Source organism: Triturus cristatus, chromosome 6, assembly GCF_964204655.1.
Source record: "Triturus cristatus chromosome 6, aTriCri1.1, whole genome shotgun sequence".
In the NCBI taxonomy this organism is placed as follows: domain Eukaryota; kingdom Metazoa; phylum Chordata; class Amphibia; order Caudata; family Salamandridae; genus Triturus; species Triturus cristatus.
This window is the reverse complement of record NC_140589.1, coordinates 1,142,239,885-1,142,266,546: the sequence shown is the minus strand read 5'-3', so window position 1 is coordinate 1,142,266,546 and position 26,662 is coordinate 1,142,239,885. Positions and strand designations below refer to the sequence as shown.

At 43.4% G+C, this 26,662-nt stretch overlaps 1 protein-coding gene across 2 annotated transcripts in view; it reads left to right on the top strand.

Moving 5' to 3' along the window:
- CST7 (cystatin F) overlaps positions 1 to 26,662 on the top strand; it is a 140,777-nt gene that overhangs the window by 73,957 nt on the left and 40,158 nt on the right. For both annotated transcript variants that reach the window (XM_085609324.1, XM_085609325.1), the window contains one exon: positions 14,740 to 14,856. In XM_085609324.1, the coding sequence (XP_085465450.1) occupies positions 14,740 to 14,856 (117 nt within the window). The remainder of the gene's footprint in view (positions 1 to 14,739; positions 14,857 to 26,662) is intronic.

The window sequence follows — 26,662 nt, the reverse complement described above, 5'->3', positions numbered from 1 at the left end:
CACCTCGCGTCTTCTGGCTGTTTCAGTGCAGGTCCTGGGTGTCGTACTGGCTGTTATTGACCTGTAGGTTTCCACTCCGAGAAGTGCCTGTCTCGGTCCATCCGTCGCGCGCCTTGGGCCTGATGCCGTGCATCTAGGTTCCCTTGAAAAGATTTAAGGTTTCCGGGGGGGGGGGGGGGGGGGGTTTGCTTCCCCTCCGTTCCGCCTCCACCCACCCGGGGAGTGCGTGGCCACGATCTCCGCTGTCACGGTCATTCTGGCTGCGGTCTACCAGGGCCCAACTGTGGTCCAAGGCAGCAGGCCACGACCAGAGCCCGCCCGGTCCCCTCCGTCTCCTCGCTGCGTGCCTAGAGTCCTGGTGCCGCTTGGGGGGTAGCTTCCGTGATCCGATGTGGTGGGGTGCAAGGAGCGATCAATCAGTAGTATTCCAACCCCAGTTCACGCCCTGTGCGCCTCGCGGCCCAGCACCGTGCAGACTGGGTCCAGGGATCTACGTGGGGGGGGGGAGAGGCCCGGTCTGACCGAGGAGCCCACCCACCCGTCTCGGATAGGATCTGCAGTCAATCCTTCATAGTTTGGCACCCAAACCACCATGGGGTTCGAGTGCCAGAGTGAAGATACATGATTAACCACGCTCTCCTAAAGAATCGACACAAGTCACTGCCGAAGTCGTAATTTCACTCAGGGCACGCCCAAAGAACGCCACTAAAAGATATTTAAGTGGCGACGCCACTAATGCACTATTATACAGAAGTGCAGCAACTGAAAGAACCTTCAGATTTCTTCTGCTAAACGGACAAACCAGTACTTCGCCACCACAACAGTTTCACAAGTCATTGGCTTACGTAGAAACAACATTGGAGTTTCTTTTTAAACATTTAGCTGCAGCAAGTGTTGGTCCTGATGAGAATCCCCGTATGTGGAGGGATTCGAAACGCGTAGACCTTTCCGCTTTTGGCCAATCTATTCTACATAACAGAGTGCAGTGTTTCACAATTATGTTAATTTATGTTTGTTGATGTCCTTGATGTCCATTTATTGCATCTAATTATCGTTTTGTTATAAATGATGTCCGTTGAGTATGTTTGATCAGTGTGTCTGAGAATTATATGTGGTTGACTGTTGTATGGAAGTGGTGGTGTTGCGTAAATGATTAAAGTATGAAGAACATCAGTATATAAAAATGTCGATGTCAATGTTGTATTGTTGGTTTTTCCTCTGATTTGCCAAAATTATGTGTTGATAACTGAGAATTTATTTAATGTAATGTGAAAAAACATTTTTGATTAAATCCAACTGAAAAAGTGGTTGTTAGTGGAACTGTTCCATTCAGTTCACTGTTTCATTTCTAGCAGAGTTAAGTGCAGCATTGGCACTCTTTTTGTTTTTTGACAATCCCTCATAGGTCAGGGTTCCTAGCTGGGATGAAAACAAGTTCAGAGCCCCAGCTCTGTTCAGATCGACCTTGGTGCGCCTTTGCCCCCGTAGAGCCGGTGGAGGCCTCACGGTAGCGTTTGAGGGAGCTCTCGCTGGTTCAATTTACATGCCTGGAGGTCGCACTATCGTTGCCAGCCCCGCAATGTCAAGGTTGGGCCATGCTTGGGCTAGATGCTATAGTGAGTCTGTGAGGCCTGCCTCGGCCGATGGGTCCCCCGCCCTTCCCATCCTCCCACTGCGCGCCTTGAGTCCCAGCACTGTGCAGGGGGGAGGTTACAATTTCTGGGCGTGTCAGGGCGCAGGGTGCAGCACTTCGCGCTTGAGGCAGGAACCCCCCAGGTCAAATCGTCGAGGCGGGGGTTATTCTCATTGGGGTTTGCAAAGAATTGTGAGCTGCACCCGGGGTCTCGCCGATCACCGGGCGCGCTCTCACCTGACATTTGTGGAGTCTCGGTGGCACTCAGGGGGGCATTTTCACTCACTGCTCTGCCGCATCGGACCGGGGACAGCCTGAATGAGTGCTCAACCCCGTCTTTTCTGTGGCTGGCCTTCAATTTTGGGTGGGCGGGGATTGCCTCGCGGCTTGCGATCCGGACCTCAGCGGGGACCCATTGGGATATCGCCGGCTCCGGTGCTGGTTTCATGTGGGTTTAGGGTGATTATGGCATGTATGGTTGTAGATTGCGCAAGCCGCCGAACGGAGCACTAGGAAGGTGCGTCTGCCATCTTGGCTGGCTTGGCCACGCCCCTTGCATTTCATGATGCAATAATCACACTTTTGTTAAATCGTGTTATCAACATGGAAAACTTTACTTACTTCATATTCAAGATGATTTTCCACCTGACTGTAAACACTAGATGAGGTACTTAAAGTTGATGTATATGGACAATATCTCTCTTCCGTTTGAATGCCGCTACCTGAATGCATAGGATATATGTCAGTCCAATCTGTTAGTATAAGCCTACATGTCAGTGACCTATTGATTGAGATCCTGTTCTATGCTATTAACCCACTTGGTACCATGTGTTATCCTAGTCCACATATTCACAAATTTTGAAACTACATGAAAAATATCAATAAAACAGAAATCCTAAATCGCAGGAACTGGGAGACACTGAGTATATCGCCACTGTCCTGAAATTGAAAAAATATCCCTGAGACTTGGGGAGCAGGCATGGGTTCCCATGCATGTTTACTGTCCTACAACCTTTCGGAGTGACTTTGCCTCTGTGCCTGGAACATACAGATGTTTGACACAAATGCCATTTGTACCATCAACAGTTTTTAGAAGATACTGTCCTAGAAGATCGCAGAGATCATCGGCTCAGGTGAGAAAACTTGCACTTAGATTATGCAAAAGTTCTTTGGATTGAGCTTTTTTGACCACCTATGAGACCTCAATATAGTACACATTGCCTTTGGCTACTCAGTCGTCCAAGTATCATTACATACCTGGAAAAGCTATAAAGGCCTGCTTCTTCAAGGAAACTTATAGCTAGATGATAGAGTCACTGGTTGTTTTTAGGTCACAACCTCCCAGACGCTAAGGACATCTTGGGGACATTCAGAAAGCTGACCTAGGAATGCATTCTGCCCGGTGCTTACCATTGGCATTGTGGTTTGTAACTTACATTTTCTGGCTTTCTATTTGCTGGCTGTATTTGCTTTAGGCAGTCCAGCTTGAGTTCATCACCCCCCCCCCCCCCCCCATTGCCCAAACCTTGCTTACTGTAGTCTTCCATGAACTCACTTTCTGTCAGCAGGCCTTTACATCTTGTTCTTATCTTGCCATGTTTGCTGTGCATTCAAAGACAGAGGTCAAATGTCAAGTTCTCTCTTCCAAGGGAGCTTGATGTTTACTTTTCTTTCTCTGAATTCAAAGTGAGAAAATGTATGTGACAATCCTGCTGAGTATCCATGTAAGAGGAGAAGGTGTAGGATGTCTTTTTCTAGCACACAAAAACAAAGTGAACTGTGATGGTGTATCAAAATATATCAGATTTAGTGCAAATGAAGCAAATTTTCTTTCCAATTCTGAAGTGTGGTGGAAACAAATATTTGAATTATCAGAAGACATCAATACACCTAGGTGATAACATTTGCACATATCATCGTTTGTGTGCAGTAAAACTTTACTTCGATGCAAATGTAATAGTCATTTCAATTGAAAATGTGTTGTCTGAAATGGTAATGCTCTACCACACCATGCATATTTCATACTACGCCACTCAACGCCTTTCCACTCTATGCCACGCAACTGCACTCTATGAGATGGCACTCCACTCCCCTCTACTCTAAGACACTTTACATGTGACTCCATGCCACTCACTCCACTACAAAAAGCCACACTCCACGCATCTCCACTCCCCCCACTCCACTCTACCCCACTCCCCTATCTATCCCACTCCACTTCACTTGACTCCAATGTACCCCAATATACCCCACCCCACTCAGTCTACCAACACTCTACTTGAATCTACCACTCCGCACTCCACCCCAATTTACCCACCCACCTCCACTCCAATCTACCCAGCCCACTCCACTCCAATCTACCCCATTCCACTCCAATCTATCCTAATCCACTCCGATCACATCTACCCCACTCCACTACAATCTACCCCACTCCACTCAGTTTTACCCAATCAAGCCCACCCCAATCTATCCCAGGCCAAAAAATCTACTCTACTCAAATCTATTCCACTCTGTTCCAATCTACCCCAGTGGACCACACTCTACTCCAATGTACCTCAATCCACCCCACTCCAATGTACCCCAATCCAATCCACTCCACCTGACTCCACTGCAGCATACCTCACTCCAATCTACCCCTGTCCAATATACCCCACCCCAAACTCCACTGCAATCTATTCAACTACTCTCTACTCTAATCTACCCCACTCCACCACAATCCGCCCTACTCCAGTTTATCCCACTCCACTCCAATTTAACACATTCCAATCCACCCAATCTACCCCACTCCACCCTACCACACTCCACTCTACTGTAATCTACCCCACCCAAATCTACCCCCAATTGACCCCTTCCAAACTAACCCCCTCCTATCTATCTCACTCTAATCTACCCAAATTAACTCCAATCTACCCTACCATATCTAGCCCACTCCAAACTACCACACTCCACCCTGCTGTACCCCACTCCAATCTACTTCTCTCCACTCCAATCTACCCAACTCCAATCTTCCCCAATCCACTGCTCTCTACTCTTCCCCAATCTACCCGACTCCACTCTACCCCACTCTACCCCAATCTACTCCACTTCCCCAATCTACCCTAATTCAATCTACCCGACTCCCCCACTCCAATCTACCCTAATATATCCCACACCAGTCTACCCCAATAGATCCCACTCCACTCTACCAGGATCTACCCCACTTCAATCTGGTCTACTCCACTTCAATTGAACTCACTCTACCCCAATCTTTCCAACTCTATCCACTCCGTCAATTTACTTCCTCTTTCAGCTGTCCCTTTCTCACCTGCCCATCACTTTATCATCAGTTTTTGCCAGTCCACTCCTTTAACACCTATCCCGTTTTTGGCTGCATTTCTGTCCCTCGATCTCAGCTCACTGTGTAACTTGTATTTCTTTGTCACTCCTCTTTTATCTCCCTGCACACTCCCTCACAACTCTTTCTCAGCTGTTTATTACTTTCTCAGCTATGCCATTTTGCCTCCCCTTTTCTCTCTCTTAGCTTTTACTTGTCTTTAGCTCACTCTGACAACTTCTTCCTCCCCATCTCTCTTTCAGCTATCTTTTGTTTAACATGCCTGTCTCTTCATTAGTCCACTCTCTCAGCATTCCTCTCGCTCTCTTCCTTACCCCCTTTCTCTCTGTCAAGGAAGACTAAGCTGTCTCTTTGTCACCTTTCTCAGACACATCTCACGTTTTTCTTAACTTTGATACACTTGTTTCCAGCTCTCTCACTCTCTAAGCTGCCCTTAAGCTTTATCACCTTTTGCACACAAGTCTCGATTCTTTTTCTCAACTTCATACACTTGTTTCCAGCTCTCTCTCTAAACTGCCTCCAAAGCACCACTCATTTTGACACCACTCGCTCTATATGTTTAGAATTTCTCACCTTAGTTGCCACAAGCCAAGGTCTGTTTCAGATAACGTTTGGCCCGACACTGCACACGGCGTGCCACATCCTGCTTGCAAGCCTTCCAGGGTGCTTTCTAGCCCTGATGTAAGGCTTACAGAAATTGTGGTGGTTCGTTTTGAGGCATGCCTCTCTTAGGCTGATTACTGACCTCTTCTATGCATCATCTGCACAACCCTGATGCCTCCTCCCTCCTTTTGCGTGCATTCTCTACTAAGCATAAATGAAAGAAAGAAATGAGAGCAGAAAGTGTGGTACACTAATGTGATGAATAATCTGATCCAAAAACAGAATTTTGAAGAGATCTAGGGTGTAATTTTTAAAAAGTTTGAAATTTTAAATGGAGAACGTTTAAGCTAGAAACTTTGTTAGAAAATATGTACTTAAATTTCGAAAAGCAATTATTTTGAGACCATTATGTGGGAACATGTTTGCCCAATCGAAAGACCCTATTTTCCCCCTAAAGTTCTACAATCTAATACTAACGGATATTACATTTTTCCCCTATGCTTTCAAGTTACCTAAACTCTAATGCCCAACTCCTCAACCCTAACTGAGATCCCTAACACGAACTATAATGACCTTCACCCAATAACCCTATAGTGTGTTCCTAATGTGACTCCCACCATATAACACAATGGTATCTGCATCCATTCCTCTGTGCTGTAAACTACTCTAATCTAATCTCTTTTACCTATGTCGGCCTCTGATTGGCTATTGTCTCCGCCAGCTAAGATTTCGCCTCAGTACATTGGAGCTGGTTTCATGAGTATTGTAGAAAGATGGGCCTGGGTGAGGAATACAGCTGCCTCCAAAATGAAGGGGTCCTTCCTTTCCTTTAAAATCTTATGGACTTTATACCCCAATTCCTCACTAGAGAGATGTGCTCCAAAGATTAACAGTATTGTGTTCCTGAGAGTGATTATTGTGTCAATCTTGCAGCAGTTTATCCCTAGCTGCCACACGGGCTTCCACGACCAAACCTATACCTTCACCTTGACAAATGTAAAATTCAAAAGGAGATCTGTCTAGTGTAAATTCCCTCCTGGAGCACAGCACATAACCTCATCTGCAGCCATCAACAGTTACTTATTAAGGAGAGATTGTGGTTTGTAGGCCCTGGGGAATAAATGTTTTATAGTACAGAATCCACCTTTTCATCATGTGGATCCTTCAGGGCACTGTCAGTCTGGAAGACAAGACCCCCCCCACCCTCCCACGCAGGCCCCTACGAATCAGCAGGACTCAGGGGATCAGAATACACTGGTCACGGTCTGTCAGAGGCACATCACATCTCAGCCATGGCTTGTAGTAAATTGATCCAGTTTGGATTTTCTCATTCTAGGGCATGTTTAATGTAATGATGAATGGGGCAGACCAAATTAAGGTCACTGCTGGAATTGCACTATTCTGGGTTAGAGGAAGTCCTGGAATAAGCTGGAACATGAATTTCCATGCCCACCCCAGTGCAATGCTTCATCCAAAGGAGCGGTGCCCCTAGCCTCAGCTTAGTTTTTAAGCCTATACTGATTGGAGAGCAGATCTTTTGACAACATCGAAGACCACTGTCCGCCCGGAGAGTATATTTCATGACCAATGAATAGCTCATCTTTAACATCTTGTAATTTAGACTCTGCGCTTTTGACACAGTAGGATCTTAATGTAGCTTGTTCCAGGATAACGGTGATTGCTTTGCTAGGAAGGTCTTGCTGGGTTAACAGGGAGCTGGACTAGCCAAATGTCCTGCAGCAGCTTTATTGAAGGCACCCATTAAATTCAATCAATCAATCAATCAGGGTTTTGTAAAACGCGCTACTCACCCGTGAGGGTCTCAAGGCGCTGGGGAGGGCGGGAGGAAGGGGGGGGGGGCGGGTGCAGCTTCGGTTCAGTCAAAGCGCCAGGTCTTGAGGTTCTTCCTGAAGGTGTGCAGGGTGGGGGAGCCTCTGATGTTGACAGGGAGCTTGTTCCAGGCCTTGGCTGCAACGTAGGTGAAGGTTTTTCCACCTGCTCTGTTTCTGTGGATTTGAATAGCCTTAAATAAGGCCACAATGTATACTTTAAGAAGGGTAATATGCTCCTTTTCTAAGGTTGATAATTATTTGGTATCAGAATATAGGTAAATTGGTAAGAATTGGTTAGCTGGAGAATGGAATAGAAGAAATAGGGCCAACTCTGGTGGCAGTAGAACGACTTCAGGTAATGGTGGATGATAAGCTCTATAGGCAAACCCTTGTTTTTTCTTAAGAAGCGATTCAAAGGTATTTCCTGTGATCTCCTCATTCTGTGTTGATTCCTGTGAATAGGGTAAGTGTCTATATGTGTCATATTTGGAAAGAAATAGAAAACCACAAATAAGCGGGATAAGAAGGTAATATCAAAGTAAATACGGTAATATGTAAAACACAGACCTCAAAACCTACATATTAACAAAGAACACTGGTGCAGGTGACGCTTTACTGTGCAAAAGGCTAGAAGAACTCGAAGATCACAATTCTGTAAGAGAGAACGTTGCTGAAGAATATTACTCCCCTGACGCCTAAAATCTCCTCAGGTGGCTCTATGAACTGAGCCCTAGGACAAGTATCTCCTTAAGAGTCCTTTATCAGGTTCTGACAGCCCCAGTGAGGGAGCAGGAATTTTTCGAATTCATCCATCATAAAGATTTGTAGCTCCCTAGAGCATACGAAGCTTCCATTATTGACATATGGGACCGTGAATGCAAACTTCTTTCCCAGGCCACTCTCCCTCTTGGCTTATTTCTGTTCTTCTGAGTTCTAGCTTGCCCGTGGACAGTTTGAAAAGCAGTACAAATAGGATTTTGATGGGCATCTTGCTTTTCTTACCCTAGGAAAGAAAAATTGTTGGTGCAGTATGGTAACCTATCTGTCAAAGAGCTGCTAAGACATGTACAAGCCCAGAATATGAGCTACCTAAATAAATGGTAGACTGCCAACAAACCTGAATTTGTAAATCCCATCTGTACTGTGTGGCTTCAGCGACTGTGGCACACCTCCTACAAATTCTGTGTCTTAAAAAAAGAATTTCCAGCAAACTCGTTGCCATCTTTCCAAGTACAAGACAGTGGTGTTGAGAGAACCCCATGCTCTTTGTGAACAAAAATAATCAAACTCACAAGATGTAAATTCTCTGCACAGACGAACCAGACTCCGTGCAGTTTAGCCTCAACCCGCCCTGAACAGCTACGTCAGCAGAAACAACTTGTGCAGTGCTAATGGAAGAAAGAGCCATTTTGTTTTTCTTTTGAAAATGGATCCTCAAAAAGAAATAGCAATATGCGCATTAGAAGAGCCCTGGGAGAAAAAGGAATCCAACATGGAGAAATCTCGGCTACTAGGAGAAGTAACCACGCTTTCCATACAGAAGTGTAATTTACCTTGGAATCGGTAAAATAGTGGTAACATTGGTTCTTCATCCTCCAAATGGTCCATTAATTCCACCCCTGGTCCATAATCATTTGCATTATGCTGCCACTTGTTGTTCATTGTTTCTTTTAAGCAGACCAAAAAATACCTTACTAGTACAGACAATCAAATACACAAGTATTTGAAGCAAATGAGCAATTTTCGAATCCTAGAACAGCCTCCATGCAGAAAAATACCTAATACTGGGAATATATTCAGCATGCATGTATCTATTGTTTGTAGAAATCATCTAGTAGTGCATTCGTTTTGTTAAAGACTATGAATTGCTTTCTTCACCGCTCTGCTAAACGCACTAACGTTACATAAATTCATACCGTGGATTAATACTCCTGTTTTAGCTTTTACACCTATGCAATTTTACATTAGCCAAAGCCAATAGATCTCACATTGGCAAACTGGTGTGTTTTATTTTTTATTTTTATTTTATTAAAAAATGTTTCAATTTTAATTTTTTATTGCAAGCATGTGCCACAAAAATGAAAAGGGGAAAAAAAAGCAAGCTGACATCAAAACATGGTGGCCATGTGCTTGCAATAAAAAATCAAATTAAAAAAAGAAATAATCATATTTAATTTTAACAGAACAAGTGTTTCCTAGCAGGCAAGTATACTTTAGATATGTATAAAACCTTTATAGTTTTAATGCACATGAAAGGAACATATGAACATTATTATGGTAAAAGGGAGGATTCTATCGACTTTCAATTACTGTAACCTAAACATACAGCATACAAAAGGTTAAAGCATGGACTGGAAAAAAAGCATTGCCAACAAAGTGTTGGACCACCAGATTTAGCTCTGGGGTACATTTCTTTTTAGGCAGATGGGCAAATGTAATTGGAAGAAAAAAACACTACTCACATTGGGGGACAGCCAGTGGCTGAAGTGGGATGTCCCATTCAGTATTTTGTGGTGAGTGGAAGCAAATTGTGAATGCCAGTTAAGCAGACCAATGGACAAAGAGGGCGCATCCAAAACCTCTTACATGTGAACATATGTATGGTCTGTTTATTTTTGATTTTTACTAATAATGAGGTTGGACAAACCGCTAAAGCTGCCTGTAAGCTGCACCTAAAAATTACATAGCAAGAGTCCTGGAAGTGGCTGCTTTGTAAGTACATGCTAATCTCCACTTTTCATCCATTTACTCATTTTTTAGCAGAAATCTATGCTTCGTAAATTCCTTAATGGACGGGGGAACCCTAGCAACTATAATACAGCAAATAGTTTCTTACACTAATGACATATGTAGTACTAAACATTGAAAAATAAGAATCCTCATGCGTTCTTTTAAATCTCCCCGGTAAATTCACCATGTTGCTGCTATTTTCTTAGCTTACTGTAATGCACACAAATGAAATCGAGCAGTGGCCAAGTGAATAGGCCTTGCACTGGCTGCCAGCCTTTTAACAATTCTGGTTTTGTTTTATAATGGTTTTTGCAAACCTTTATTGTTTGGGAAGCTGCTGGGCCATCATCAATCTAAACAAAAACATTGGCTAGAGGCAAAGATGTTGTTTTGGTCTCAGAAAGAACACATTGCCAAAGAACTCTCTGGCACTGAAGGGAAACACTTTGTGCGTTTATGTGCTCTTTGTGGAAAGGCAGCAAGCTGTAACTCATAGTGAAGTCAGTCAATGCCTGAAATTGGATGACATATTGGCCCTTGTTGCATGCTTGAGAGGGTGGAAGAAAAATGTGAATGACAGAACTGCTGATTAATGGACGAAGTCTTGCGAAAACCCCTATAGATTTATTGTATACATAAACTAAGTAGGGCTAAAACTGACTTAAAAAGACAATCGGTCTGGCATTGGCTGCCAGTCTCTTACCTTTGAGACAAAAGGAGGAAGGCGAGGGAAAAAAAGAGAGAGGAAGGAAGGCAAGAAAGAAAGAGGGAGGCAAGAAAGTGGAAGACAAACAAAGAAAAAGGCAATCAAGATTCAGAAAGAAAGAGGAAGGTAAAAAATAAAAAGGCAATCAAGAAACAGGAAGGCAAGAAAGAGGAAGAAACTAAAGAAAAAGGAAGGCACGAAAGAAAGAGGCAGGCAAGAAAGAACGAAAGAGGAAGGCTAGGAAGAAAGAAATAGGAAGGCAAGAAAAAAACAGGAAGGGAAAAAAGAAAGAGGGGAAGAAATAACAATGAAAGAAAGAGGACGGCAAGAAAGAAAAGAAGTCAAGAAGGAAAAAGAAAGAGGAAGGCAAAAAAGAGAAAGGCAAGAAAGAAAGAGGAAGGCAGGCAAGAAAGAAAGAGGAAGGCAGGCAAGAACAAGGAAGGAAAGGAAGTAAAGAAAGAAAAAAGACAAATGAATAAAGAGAGGATATCCAGAAAGAAAGAGGAAGGCAAGAATAAAAGAAAGGGGAAGGCAAGTAAAAAGTGGAAGGAAGGGGGAAGGCAAAAAAGCAGGAGGAAGCCAAGACGGAAAGAGGAAGCCAAGACGGAAAGAGGAAGCCAAGACGGAAAGAGGAAGCCAAGACGGAAAGAGGAAGCCAAGAGTGAAATAGGAAGAAAGAAAGGTAAGGAAGGAAAGAAAAAAAGAGATGAAGGCAATTAGACAAGAAATAGGAAGGCAATAAAAAAGGAAAAAAGAAAGTAAGGCAAGAAGGAAGAAAGAGAGAGCAAAGTGTTAGACATGGCATCATTGGCGTGGGTTTCCCCTGTATTTTTTGCCTTAGCTTCCTGTGTTTTGCTGTGTTTTGGACTCTTTTTGCTGGTCTAGATTCTTTGGGCACTTTGCCACTGTTGTTCAGTGCCAAAGTGCAAGTGCTCCCTCTGTAAATTATTGTTATGGATTGGTGAATCCATAAATGGCATATTTGATTTACTATTCAGTCCCTAGTACAGTTCACTGAGTATGCCTCGGGCCTCTAAAGCAAAAGCTGCTATTGGGCTTGCAGCACTGATTGTGACATCCACATCAGCAGCCTGTAAAATGTAACTCAGACCTGCCACTGCGGTGTCTGTGTGCAGTTTTGTACTGCTATGTCAACTTTGCAAGTGCACCCACTTGCCAGGCCCTAACCTTCCCTTTTTTTTAGATGTAAGTCAACTCTAAGTAGATCCAAGGTACTCATGTGGGCAGGGAGCGGTGTATGTGAAAGGGCGGACATGCCCTGATGTATGTGGCATGCCCTGACTGTGACATACTTCCAATTTCATTTTTTACTATTGCAAGGCTATCCGTCCCATAGAACAGAATGGTGAGTTTGCTCATAACATCTCATGAGTATTACTGCCCATGGGATGGGAACAAGATAGGAAAATAAAGCTTGAAATGCCTTAACTCAGAATGTTAAGATGCATCTTGTAGGGAGGGTGACTTACATTCTAGGTTTGAAAATACCACTTTTAGAAAGTAGATATTTTCTTGCCTAACCTTCCAGTGCACCTCTTCTAGGTTGTGTATTGACTGTCTCGCTTTGGAGTGACAGGGGCTGGGGATGTGCATTCTGTTTAGACAGCCACTCGGGGGGTTGAGGTGTGTCCTGCCTTTCCAGGGCGAGTCAGGGCTGGGCTGAATAGACCTAGGCTGCATTCAGAGTAGGGGGAGGAGATTTCATTCACACCTGAATGGGCCTGGTCTGCCAAGGACAATGCCATCTCCAGCTCCTGCCAGGAAGCTGCACCAGAGAGGACAGAAAGTCTCCAAGGACTTGAAGTAGAGCTTGCCCCCTGATCAAGAGGTCTCAGGAAGAGCAAAGAGCTCACCATCCTTCTGGGCATCGTCTCTGGAACTGCTGGTTTCATTTGCCACAGAAGAAAAGGGCAACCGACTTTGTCAAAGAGACCGTCACAGGATTCCTTGTCCTGAAGGCCCAGCAGAAGGCACTGCCGCACATTGCACCGTGTCCTTGGTCTCACACCTACGCCGTCTTGATGATCGTCACCGAACCGTTGCTCACACTGCATCCTGTGGGCACCACCTCGCTTCACTCTACCTGGACGTCACTGTTGCTGCCTGACCAGTATATTGGCCGGCTCCGTTGCCTGCACCGCAGCCTGCCAGCACCACATCGAGCACCGTCTCACCTTGCACCGTAAGCCTTGGCCTCACCGATGCTATCTGGACGATCGTCACCGAGCCACTGCCTGCACCGCATTGAGAGGGCACCGCACCCTGCACCACTTCCATTTTGGAACGCAATCGCGACGGTGGCCCCAACCGGCTCATAACATTGTGTCAGCTGCAATGAGAAAGGTACTACTTTCGAGTCTATCTTTGCTTTAGCTGACCTCGCACTGACGCAGCTAGCTGGAAATGTTAGACTGTCGTTTTCAGCATCGCGGTAGGCCCAGACAGCCCTACCAAGTCGTAAGAATGGTGTTTTTCAGCTATTTCTGCAATTTAAAGGTTATATCGCAAAGTAGCTATTTTTACAGTATTGTATTGGGGATTTTTGTCATTTTGAGTCTTGTTGGGTTTAGATAAAGTTTTACTTATTTTTCCAAACTGGTGTGGAGTCCATTTGTAGTGTTTTCACTGTGTTACTGCATGCCTGCACAAATGCTTTACACACTGCCTCTGAGATAAGCCTGTCTACCCGTGCCAAGCTACCAAGGGGATGACCAAGTGTTATTTACTAAGTGCACCCCCCCTTACCCTGACAAGGAAGAAGGGTCCCTACTTGGACAAAGGTACCTTCCTTTCCCAACTAGAGACCCACATTTCTAATAGTAAGGTAAAAAGGGAAGAAAGAAGGCAAGAAAAAGAAAGAAAAAGACACAGGAAAGCAAGAAAGAGAGACATGAATGTAAGAGGGGGAGGGGAAGGCAAGAAAAGAAAGAGCAAGAAAGAGGAAGGCAAGAGAGGAAAAAAGAAAGAGGAAGGAAGGAAAAAAGAGAAGTCAAGAAAGAAGACAAAAAAGAGGAAGACAAAAGAAAAGAAGGACGGAAAAAAGAGAAGGCAAGAAAGTAAAATAAGCAAAGGAAGGAGGGAAGAAATAAAGGAAGAAGGGTAGAAAAAGGGCAGAAAGAATGACAGACAGACTGGGTTGCAGAGATAGAGCACACTCATGAGCTTATATTCCGAGTTCGTGTGAGCTGCTAGTATGTTGTGTAAAAAGCAGCAGTTGATCAAGAGAGGTCATTTCAAAAGGAATGTACAATAGCATTGGCTGGAGCCAGGAACTGATAAAGCTAGAATGTGCCCTGTGCTCTCATCAGGTAGAAAGTGGCATGCTATCACATCGGGGTCTATAAACAAAGGCAACACTAAAGTTGTAATAAAGTAAAATCAAAAACACTGGCACTGAAAGAACTACCTTGTGTGCGGATGTCCTCCTATGAAAGGGCTGAATGCAGTCACTCAAAATGAAGGTAGCCAGTGGCTGAAATACAGGTATTGTGTTCGAATAACTGGTGATAATAAGGTTGGAGGAGAGACCTTGTGTACGGAAGGGTATTGGGCCGCACACACAAGTTGCTGATTCTTTATAACCTTATAATACTATTTTGATGAAAGCAATTTCCTGGTTCTGCAACAGTAGGATACTACTTTTTTTGGTCTTACAGTATGTGTAGATTAATAAATGCTTACGTGGAATTTAGGTTACACAAATGTAATTATTCTATGTCGGCTCATTATAAAGAATAATTCACTGTCATTTAGTGCTGTATTTCAGGGCAGGAAAATTGTGACTGGCTGTCTTTGGACAGGTGGGAGCCCTCCTCATGGTGGAGCCCTGTGAGATATAACTGGGGGACAAAAACTCTTCTTAATAAGTGATTTACCATCATAGGTTGTAAAAGGGATGAAGTACATGCTCGAGACCAAGATTGGAAGAACAGTCTGCCGCAAAGAAGAACCCTATGACTTGGACAAATGCAAATTCCAGAAAGATCAAAAACTGAAGCAGGTAAAGCAGTCGTTTCTTTTCCTGTTAATACCTTAAAAACGTAATCAAGGTTCCAATTTCGATTGGAATAATAATCCATATTTGTAATAATCCACATTTGTAAAGCGCGAACAATCACTCGTAAGGGGACAGGCTATACGTTGCTCAAACGTCATGCTGAAATTTTGTCTAACGTTGCAATAGGGCTTTCTAGACAATGGGTGAAGGCAAAGAGATGATTTCTTATATAGTAATCTAGTGAGAAACCTTTTGATATTTTACGCGTGGCTTGACAGCACTTCTGTATGCAGCACACATTGTTTTCAATATACAAAAGTGTTTGTTGTGTCAGCTCCCTTCAGGCATTGAGTTGTCAGTCCCTTTCAGCCATTGATTTGGGTTTTAGTCAGTCACATCTTGGATAAGCCTAGAGGAGTATACATCTCTTCTAAAGCTGTTGGCTGCCTGGAGCATCATCTCCTAGGAAGTGGTTCCATTACAATGTGGGAGGAGCAATTTACATCTGAATGTACTCTCAACCACCACACTTTTTGTAACATCAAACCTTTATCTCACACATGCATTCTTTAAAGAATCCAAAAACTTAACTGCAACAAGTATTTTGTAATGCTTTGGTCAGGGCTCGAGTGTGAGCCGGACCCTAACTTGGTCACCTCATGGGTATTCCTTTTTCCACACGGGATGACCATCCTTCCGTCAAGCATCCTGACATCAAAGACAAACCAACCAACTTCAGTCATAGCATTACTAAATATTTAATCATCAGTATCTAACCTTTTTTTTTAACAATGTTGATATCACCAAGCTCCATTGTGGCTGTGTGTATTCCTTTTTTCCTGCATATGTTGGCAATGCTTTCTTCAACAAGCATCTTTTAGACCAGAGAAAAAGTTATTATCTATATTAACAGCAATACCTATACATATTAGTGTGTCTTCACCTGCTTTTTCTATAACAACAATAGGTGCAATCGCAACTGTTATAAAGACTATCGCCATATCCCAGCATTAGCAGAATATTTAGCTCCTAGAAAAGCTAGACAACAAGCACAAATCACTACACTGGCAAAAATAAATATGCACACTAAATATTGGAGCCAGACCCTCCACATGATTTGCCCTGCTCAAAATAAAAGCATAGTTAGTTTTGCTTTTGTTTCGGTCCACTTTCCATAAAAGGAGACATTTAAGGGAGTCACCTCTGTACACATTTCTCTGATATTCTGAGATTGAGGGCTCATTGGTGGACGCCTATAGCCTCTCATACTTCAGACTTGTACATCAAGGACTTGTGTCTGACTCAAGATGGATATCTAGTAACAGCTTGTGGTAATGCAGTTTGTAAACGGCTGTTCAAGCACTTGTGCCTGACTCTAGAAAGACACCTACTAACGGATCATATTTAGGGGTGTGTGAAATTCATGTAATTTGCTTTACCATAACTATGCAAAATGTTGGCAAAATATGTGAAATTATGCGTAATTACACAAATTGGAAATCCAGCATTGAGTCAGCGGTGGCTGCTCCGTTACGGCAGAGGAGCGTCGCCTCACTGCCTCAGCAGCATAAAATCATGTACAATATAATGATAATAAAGAAGTTTTATTATCATTTTATTTTTCATGACAGGAGCCGAACAGAGTTTTTGGGGTGGCACTAAGGCAAGTATGGAGGGCACTTGCAGCGTAGGGCACTACAAGTTTGCATTACGATTTGGCAGGCTATCTTAGGACGGTCAAACTGTCATGCGCACTGAGATGTCTCCGGGCTGGTGCATGGAGGTACGTTGACACAGGCTCAAAGTCGCTCTTGGAGCAAAAAACCAGCCCGCTTGCCCAATTCCGATGCAGCGCTTATGCTTGGTGGTAGTATTACCAGCATGAGAGCAATGTCTGGATTGGCATAGGAGAGTCTGGGAGCCTGTAATCAGGAGAAGAGCTGCTAGCACCGAGGTGACAGGTACGTTTTTAAATTAGAGTGTATTTATTATTGCATCACCACTTTTCCCTTCTAGCAATCACCACTGCATTTAGCAAATGCATCCTTGTGTCAATTTTTCCCACATGGGTGCATTTTGCGCCCAAAAAAAAACTGTGAACAGCTGGTTGCATTCTGTAATTCCTGTGCATTCGCTGTAAATTTTTACAGCGAATGGTGCTGAATTATGCAACGTGGAAACATTTCTGGAATTTTGTATAACCGGTGTAATACAAATTTCCTGAAATTACACTTATTACGCCAGCATGTTTTAAAGTTCACCTAGCCAAGTTATATTGAACAGCATGAATTACCAAAGCCAATAGGCTTGGCTCTAATGTGATAATGCAAAGACAGGTGTGCATATTGTGTTATGCCCATGAAAACACATGCATACATAAAGGCTTTTTGCTCGTATTACCCCATTAATGTCAGGCCTATTGGCCTTGCCAGTGCTTGTTAAGTGTGTTAAATCCACTAGCAGTAGGATTACTAAATATATATCTCAGTGTGCTTTAGGTCAGTCACAGCATTCTGAAGCAACCAAAATGCAGCACGTAGGAGAGGGTATAAAAAACGTTCAATGTAACGGATAAAAGAAATATGTTGGATGCCCGAGTGGCCTCTGATTGCAAGTGACAAGCATCATTGGTAGGGTCTGTACACCAATACATCTATCTAGACACCTACTCTGTACATACTACCTACCCATCATCCATCATACAACTTCAGGAAAAGAGGCATACACTGTACTCAGTATCACTTAGGTGAGAGGTCATTTGGTAGCCCTGATGTAAAACCATTTTCTAAACAGCTAGTCAGCTTCCTGAGAGGCACACGTACGCTGCTGCATCCGTTCAAAATTGGATGTTGTATTCAATATTCTGGTACATAAAATACGTCACTGGATCATACCTTCATCCACAAATGATTTGACTCACTATCAAAATACAATTACCCGGGCAATTACGGGTGAATCTTCAGTCACCTGATTTGAACATGTTGCACTGTTTTCATTGTTTAGTAATTCTATTATATAGAACTTTATACTTATGAGGCAACAAAGCGCATTTGTGGATCAGTAGCATGCTTCTCTGTATACTTTGGACAATGACTGAGAGCTCCAGTGGAACAAATGTGAACATTTGTTCTCTGCCCCAGCCGATTTAAAACAAAACAAATTAAATAAATAAAATATATATATATATATATATATATATATATATATATATATATATATATATATATATATATATATTGTGGCTCCAGGTCTCACCCTTGATCTGCTGAACTCGTGGCGGGTGCTAATCTTCCGCTGGAACGTGAGGGTGAGGTCACGGAAATATTCAGGCTACAAAATGCGGAGCACTCACGGGATGCAGTCAGTTGAAATAATTTATTGCAAATGCATTTCGGCGTCTAGCCTTCTTCAGTGCATGTCAACTTGGCATTAAACATTGCGCAGGTTTAAATACTTTTTGAAACGATCTCATTGGAGAGGCACATATTCATAGCCAGAGATAAGGGACAAACGCAGTTCAGTGTCAAATACCTTCTTCTTGGCTGCCATGTTTGCGTGTTACCTTCTTCACAGCCTGATGGAAAGTATTTCGTTTTTGTTATTCAAAGTTCCCATGTACGATTGCTTAGGTGTGATATGCAATGTCATTTTCACGCTGCATGGCTTATGCATTACAACAAACAAATGATGGACGGAATGCTGACAATGCATACATTCTCCCCCAGTCAAGAGATCTGGGTTAAATCCATCGTTCTTTTGCCCACTACACCACCCCAGTTCAGACATGGCCATATGCAAATCAGTCTTGACCCTGTGCCTCATGGGAACAGTCCAGCCCGAACTGCCAAGCCATGTCTTCCCTGGACCGGAATCAAGCATCCTAGGACCGGTTTCTGGCTATCAGCCGTCATCAGCCAGGATAGCTTGACTCCAGTGGCGTAGTGAGCACGGGTCCCACGTCTGGGAATACCCATCCCACTTAGGGCGAAAAGCGTTACAACAAACAAATGATGGACGGAATGCTGACAATGCATACATTCTCCCCCAGTCAAGAGATCTGGGTTAAATCCATCGTTCTTTTGCCCACTACACCACCCCAGTTCAGACATGGCCATATGCAAATCAGTCTTGACCCTGTGCCTCATGGGAACAGTCCAGCCCGAACTGCCAAGCCATGTCTTCCCTGGACCGGAATCAAGCATCCTAGGACCGGTTTCTGGCTATCAGCCGTCATCAGCCAGGATAGCTTGACTCCAGTGGCGTAGTGAGCACGGGTCCCACGTCTGGGAATACCCATCCCACTTAGGGCGAAAAGCGTTACAACAAACAAATGATGGACGGAATGCTGACAATGCATACATTCTCCCCCAGTCAAGAGATCTGGGTTAAATCCATCGTTCTTTTGCCCACTACACCACCCCAGTTCAGACATGGCCATATGCAAATCAGTCTTGACCCTGTGCCACATGGGAACAGTCCAGCCCGAACTGCCAAGCCATGTCTTCCCTGGACCGGAATCAAGCATCCTAGGACCGGTTTCTGGCTATCAGCCGTCATCAGCCAGGATAGCTTGACTCCAGTGGCGTAGTGAGCACGGGTCCCACGTCTGGGAATACCCATCCCACTTAGGGCGAAAAGCGTTACAACAAACAAATGATGGACGGAATGCTGACAATGCATACATTCTCCCCCAGTCAAGAGATCTGGGTTAAATCCATCGTTCTTTTGCCCACTACACCACCCCAGTTCAGACATGGCCATATGCAAATCAGTCTTGACCCTGTGGCTTATGCAGCCCCTCAAAATTAATCCAGCCATGGTGCCTCCAATTGTCAATGCCATGATATAATATTGCCATCCCTCGCCTGCCATATATATATATATATACACACACATCACTACAGGCACCTCCTTGCATAGTGATGCATGCCATGGGTCCTGAATGGACCTAAGCATCACTGTTTAATGCCAATGTTGACTATTGGTAGACTATCCTGTTTTAGGTATAAACCAATAATAACTGATAAAACCCCACCAAATGGAAAAATAGCCCTCACCAGTGTACACATGTAAACACTGAAAAACACCTTCTCAACCACAAACTAAATGCCTTTCAAAGAAAGGAAAAGATGAGTGAAAAGAGTCATTTTTATAGCTTCCTGAAGGGGCCAATACAATGTCACTTTGTTATACAAGGCAGCAGCAAGAAAGACTAGGCTAACCTCATTCAGCTTGAGTTTTGTTGTTCAGGGATGTCACTAAAATATGTTTTCATCTTCCTTTTGCTTTTTTCAGTTTTGTGGGATATGGTCTAAAGATGCAGGGTTTAGAATCATGTGTTAGGCCTTATTTAATTATTTTATAAACTGTAGAGAATCAGAAAATGTTAAAATCATATTTGATATTTTGGCTATGTTTGATTCTTTCACTGTTAGGTAAAATGGTTGATTTCATCAGAATCTTTCCTAATACGTACCATTACATTTACCCACAGACAGAGAATGGGTGAAATACTTTGCTACATCAACCCCCTTTTCTAGTGAGTCTGTATTGTTAGCGGGTGACTTGCCAAACACCCCAGGCTTTAATCATTCAATGCAAGGCGTAGTGACAGGTATATGTGAAAAGAGTGCTGTCGCCAAGCATCTGGGATGGTGATGAAAACATGACACCAGATGTTTGGGAAACATGGAACACAGTGTCACTTGGAATTATGCTGAAAAAAGCTCATATCCAGTTCAACAAAGATTGGCGTAGTATAGTTTGTATTTGCAGTAATTGAGTTATGTATATGAAAAAGTTGTGTGATGACCTGTCAAAATCGATACCTGAGCTCAAGTGCTTCCCTGTAAGAGATCCTTGCCACTTGCTAGGTGGTATGCAAAAGCATCCTTACAATCTTCAGAGTTAATGAAGAATGCTATTGACTTTGTAGTCCATTCTGGTGCACTGTTTCATTATGCGCAGAAACTAAATCGAAAATATTTCTCATTTTGTGCTTTGTGTGTCATCCAAGAAGGAGTCATTCAAACTTTTTTATTTAGCCGGTGGTTCTCAGTCCTAGAGGCCGTGAATGCTATATTATCCACGTGGCTGCTGTTTACAGAATTTTTTCTTAGTGATGATGCTAAAGGCAAGAAATGTGAGGATCTTTGGTTGTATATTGATCGTAATGTGGAAAAAGTACACTCTACTGCACTCTGATTTTTTCAGGAAATCATGTATGCTGTAGTGGACATATTAAAAAAACTAGAGTCGGATAACACCCTTGTCTACCAAGTGTTCAATGTAATTGGTGTAGATGTGTAGCCTCTCCTTGAGAGTAGGCTGGGTGACACTTTTAGTGACTTCGGCACTGCCACATGTTCCATGTTAGAATTCTTATCAGTTGATGAGCAAAGAAATGTTGAGGAGCAATTCAGGAAATGTTATTTTACAGTGCATGAGAAATAGCTTGCAATGATGCTTAGAAAGTACCTTCACCAACCATGGCATTTGAAGATCCGCGCGGGACGCTGCGCACATGTGTCACGGCGAACGTAGTCACTACGGTCACGCCCCCGGATATGAAAACAGCCAGAGAAGACGAAGATGCTGAGATAATGGCTTTTTTTTCTTTGTGGCAAGCAGGAGGAAGGAAAAGATATATGGCCTCATAAATAAAGCTGAGGGACAGGTAATGGCTGCACAAAGCTGTGTGTGATAGCCGTCGCTTCACTACCAGCGGTGCTCCCGATCCCACCTCAAGATAACAAAGCTCCCCCCCCCCCCCCCCATTAGAGTACGACAGTGGTACATTCAAGTGCAAACGCTCTGTGCCCTGGTGAGTCACTCGTGTATTACCGGCTGCTTTTTTCAATGTAAACAGTTGGGGGGCCTCCCTCTTTCTTACTTTTTGTATACTGAAACTTTTCTATTTGGAATGGTTCTTTGCAAGAAAGATCGGGGTGGAAGAGCCCACGTTTGGCAGGTGCCCTATGTTTCAGTGTATCAGCTGTGGCTTATGGTGTTTTTTTGGGCGACAGAGTTATAGGTGCAGAAAACCGAGGATAAGACTGCGCAACACGGGGAGCTGAGCTCCTGCCGGTGCTATTTTATTTTCCTTTTGGGAATTCTGCACCAGTTCACCTTTTAAAAACTTCTCTCTGAGTCTCTAAATTGCTATTTGCAAGCTGGCACTGATTGTTAAGAGGTGACTGGCATAAAAGTGGTACAACGGAGGGGGCAAGGAAAGATAAAGAAATTTGAAGCTTGCTCACATTTAAGCGAAAGCCTGTAACTGTCAATCCCCCCCCCGTGGCCACTCAATCTACCCCTGCTCAAAAGCTATGAAACTGGGGTGGGTTAGAGAAGATAGTGGAGACCTCCCACACCTCCTGCACCTCACGTAATGTACAGCAAAGGATCGATCTTAAGGTGCAACAGCTGCTGGAAGCCGAAAGGCTGCTGGCCACAGACTCTCTGCCAGATACAGAAAATGGTGATGTTAATGTGAACAATGTAACCAAAACACCACAGATGAAGTGCTCCTTTGGGAGTTTGGGAAGTACTGATGAGTCTAACAGCAATACGGAGGTTGGCGATCTCAATGGGATGTTCATATCTGAGCCCTTTTCCACCCCCACCTGTTGTAAACAATATCCTTTGTTCTCAAAATCCCATATGTTTGTGACACCTGCCAACACTGTCAACATTGTCGATCAAGCACCAAGTTCCATAATAACATTAGCTACACCAGTCTCCGCACAGCAGGTGGGAAGACCAAAAGAAACATCAACGACCATTCAACTCGGTTTTCAACCTGATCCTCAACCTGTTACCATCAGGATAGACAATGAAGAACTGTCCCAGGAAAGGGGGAGGTGGAAAAATTTGAACCCTTCGGTTAAGGATATGTTTAATGTGATTCAAGCAGAGATCAAAGAATCGCGGTTGATTCAGACACAAAAGATTGCTTCGCTGCATGCAAGATTGTCACTAATAGAGGATGCAATGGGAAGGGCCCCATAGCGGCTAACTGAAGCCGAGCAGCGTTTTTCAAGCTTAGAGGATAAAGCGGTAACTTGTGATAAGGCAATATAACAGATCAGACAAAATATAGAAGTATTAGAATCCAAGTTACAAGATATGCAAAACTACAATTGGTGCTCTAATCTACGGCTAGTGGGAGTTACGCAGGCAGCAGAGGGGCCACAGTTTCAGTTGTGCGTCGAGTCCCTGTTGAAAAAAGCCGTCCCATAACTATCAGGCGATCTAACGATCACAAGAGCCCACTGGGTACCATTACATTGCCCTAATAACGCAAAGTTTCTAAGTACCCGTCATGATGTCCCTGATGTTCCTGGAGAGTGGGTACCGCAAGCGACGCTTTAAACCTCCTTCGCATACAGGATTGGACTGGCCCTTTAAATTCCACTTGGGAACTACCGGAGGCCATGTCCGGAGGCGGGAAGTTGGACCCTCTCCGCCTATCAGGAGGCCTCTCCACGCCTAAAGAGGAGGAACGAGAACCCGGAAGAGCGCAAGCCGGAGGTCGAGCCGAAGAGGAAGCCCTTGGAAGAGAGACGGAGGAGCTGCCGCTGGGTTCCGACAAATCCGGAGGTCCTGGGGTCCCAGAGAAGATGCCGGGGAAGGAAACCACGCCGGGAGGCCAACGACACTACGCGTCGCCCTGCCACGCTCCAGGAGGAGTGTGGCTGGAGCAGGTACGCCAGCGTCTACAGGGACTTTCTTTCACACGGGGTGAGAACGGGTAGATTAGCAAGGGTGGGCAGCGTTTTCTTTCACTAAGTACATGTGGTGGCAGTCTGGGTGAACCCTCGCACAACCCCTTCCTTATCATCTTGCGGCTCCCGTGTACAGCCCACTCACCTGTGGTTCTGTTTGTTTTCTTTTCCCCTGAACCAACCGGACGTTTACTGCTGGAGCCGGAAGCAAGTAAAAGCCATCCTCGCCGCCGAAACCAGTCGGACAGCAAAGAGACTGTTATTCTTGTTGTTTTTGGTTTTTTTTGCACCTCTTCCCACCCCCCCCTTGGCCCCAGAAGAAAGTGGTGGCTGTTGTTTTCTGTTTGGACCCTCGCCTTATTGCTCGAATTAAAAGAACCACCTCATAGTATATTTTGGTCTCCTCCTGGTCATTTTGGGTTCTGCCTTCTCGTGAATTCACAAAGTGCAGGGGGCCTGTGACTGTACCAGAATTTTTCTGACTTTAGAATTAAGGAAAAAAAACTTTCCAAGGCAATCAAAAAGAGAACCTTGTCTACTCAAATCTCACAATTCAAAATATTTACGAATATGTCCGCGATAGCAGCTAAAAGGCAGAGCGAATTTATCTGGATGATTGATTCCTTCAAATCTGAAGGGGCGCAGGCAACCATCATTCAACAATCACAGTTGAAGGTTCTTGCAAATGGCAAATTCCACTTAATTGACAGCGTAGTAAAGGCACAAGAAATGCTTCAGTTGATATCTAACTGAAAAGAGTATTCAATTATTTGTTAAGAATGCAGTTTCCCATGCCACGATTTAACTCTATTTTTTCAAACTTTTTTATTTTTTTCAATGTGGCAAATGCGTACGAATTGCTTTTGCTGATATCCAACTGATTAGAGAGTTTAATTTGCAGCCAGAATGTAGTTTGCCATGCCATGATCTAATTCCTTTTCTTTATATATACTTGGGGGGCATGACCGGCCCGGGGGACATGTTCCCCCGGCAAAAGGTGAGACACATCAAGGGGTGCAGCGCGATTGCACCTAGTGCACTAGCAGGGGGCTGAGAGGAGATGTGGGCCATTCTTCCGCAGTGTAGAGTGGGGGAGGGCGGGCACTTGGGTAGGGACATTCAGGATTTGAGTGGGGCACATTGGGATTGTGGGGCGGTAACAAGATGAAAAAAGGGGATAGTTCTTCCAAACATCAATATAATCTACATGATATTGGGAACCAATACAATACAAATAAGATCAATGAATGAAAAGATCAGGTTAGGGCTCCAGACACTATTGTTACATCATTATGCACTTTATTTTCTAATTGCACCGCACTGTCACTTTCAAATGTCTGGGCATATATTCCAAATAAACAAGTTATGTCTACTATAGAGGAGTATCGTACTGTATTTTCACTTTACTGGGCCTACATGCATAGATGCATAGACACTTTAAGCGTCAAGTATTGCAATGATAACGACAAGTTAGCTAAGCACTTTATTTGCCATTTGCACTGCACTGCCACTTTAGTCTTTCCTTATGCACAGACCCTTTTTTTAGTCAAACTAGGTATCGTTCGATGTAAGCTGCCTAAGGAGAATAAGCAGCAAGAATATTCTGGGTTTTTTAGTGATGGTTTATATATTTTGTACTTGTATCCTATTTTTGTATCAATCAACATTTTATCTTGTTTTAAAAAGTGTTTCAAAGCACAGATAAATATGCAGATACAAGGTAGACTGAATATAATCTGTTCCTGTCGATGATGTCTCATCAACAGGCAATTAAGGACTCTGTAAGAAGTCTCTCTTTTAATGCTAATGGTTTGAATAAAAAAAAGTAAAGCTTGGGCTGAATGGATGAAAGCCAACTCCCCAGATATCATATTGATACAAGAAACGCACTATGTAGCTAACAGGAAACTCTCATTTAACATGTTTCAGCAGTGGGCAGATACTAGCCATTTTACATCAGCAAGTACAGCCCAAAGAGGGGTAGCAATCCTTTTTTAACATTTGTTTTTTCCTTTTCAGATTACATATTCCCAGATAGATAAAGAGGGTAGATGGGGATTTGTAACCGGCACAATTAATAATACCAGGCTGACAATAGCCATGATTTATGCCCCAATAGAGGATAATCCTGCATCTCTTTTGGATTTGTACTATGCACTGTTGCTACTCCTCGGTATGGTCATTATAGGGGGGGGCTTTAATTATCTACAGAATCCGGCTCTAGATTCATTTTCTGGGATAAGAAAACAAAATAAGCCACACACAGGTGAAGCATTAACTGAAAGTATGGAAAATCTAAACTTGATAGACAGCTGGCGGGTAAGATTACCTACAAAAAAAAGAGTATTCGTGCATCTCAGCCAAATATAAATCTGCCGCTAGGCTGGAATCTAAGATTTTTTTTAAAAAATGAATTTAAATCTGGTTGATTGTACACGTATACAAAACAGCTCCTCAAACCATGATTTAGTATTACTTGAACTGTCCATACTTGGGAGGGACAAAAACACCCTTTAATAGAATACACCAAGGAGGTGAAGATTGGTGCAAGGAAATGCAGAGGGCGATTGAAAGCTTTTTTCAGATAAAAAGAAATATGGCCTCAGTAGAGAATGTGTGGGAGGCCTTTAAAGCTACAATTTGTGGTGTTATATCATCAAAACAGATTGCAATTAGACGTGCCCAAAATATAGCAAGAAAACATCTTGAACTCAAAGTTAAGCATACGAACAAACAATATTTAAGGGTGAAAAATAGTAATAATAAATCTGCTTTAGATTCAACCCACCAGGACATGCAAGACTACTACTATACTAAAGCATATACATCAAATTCTGCTTATCTCCAGAGGGTCTACGAAGATAGTGAATTTACAGGTACATTTTTATCTTGTCAAATAAAAGATAAACAGGCCCAGCAGAGAGTCCATGCATTGACTAATAAAATCGCTAAAACGCCTCATTACAAATGAAGAGCTTATTCAAAATGCATTTTTAAAACACTATGAAACCACCTATTCTGTCAGGCAAGAGGTGGATAGTTTGAAGTTAAAATATTTTTTTATGGATTGCAAATTCCAAAAT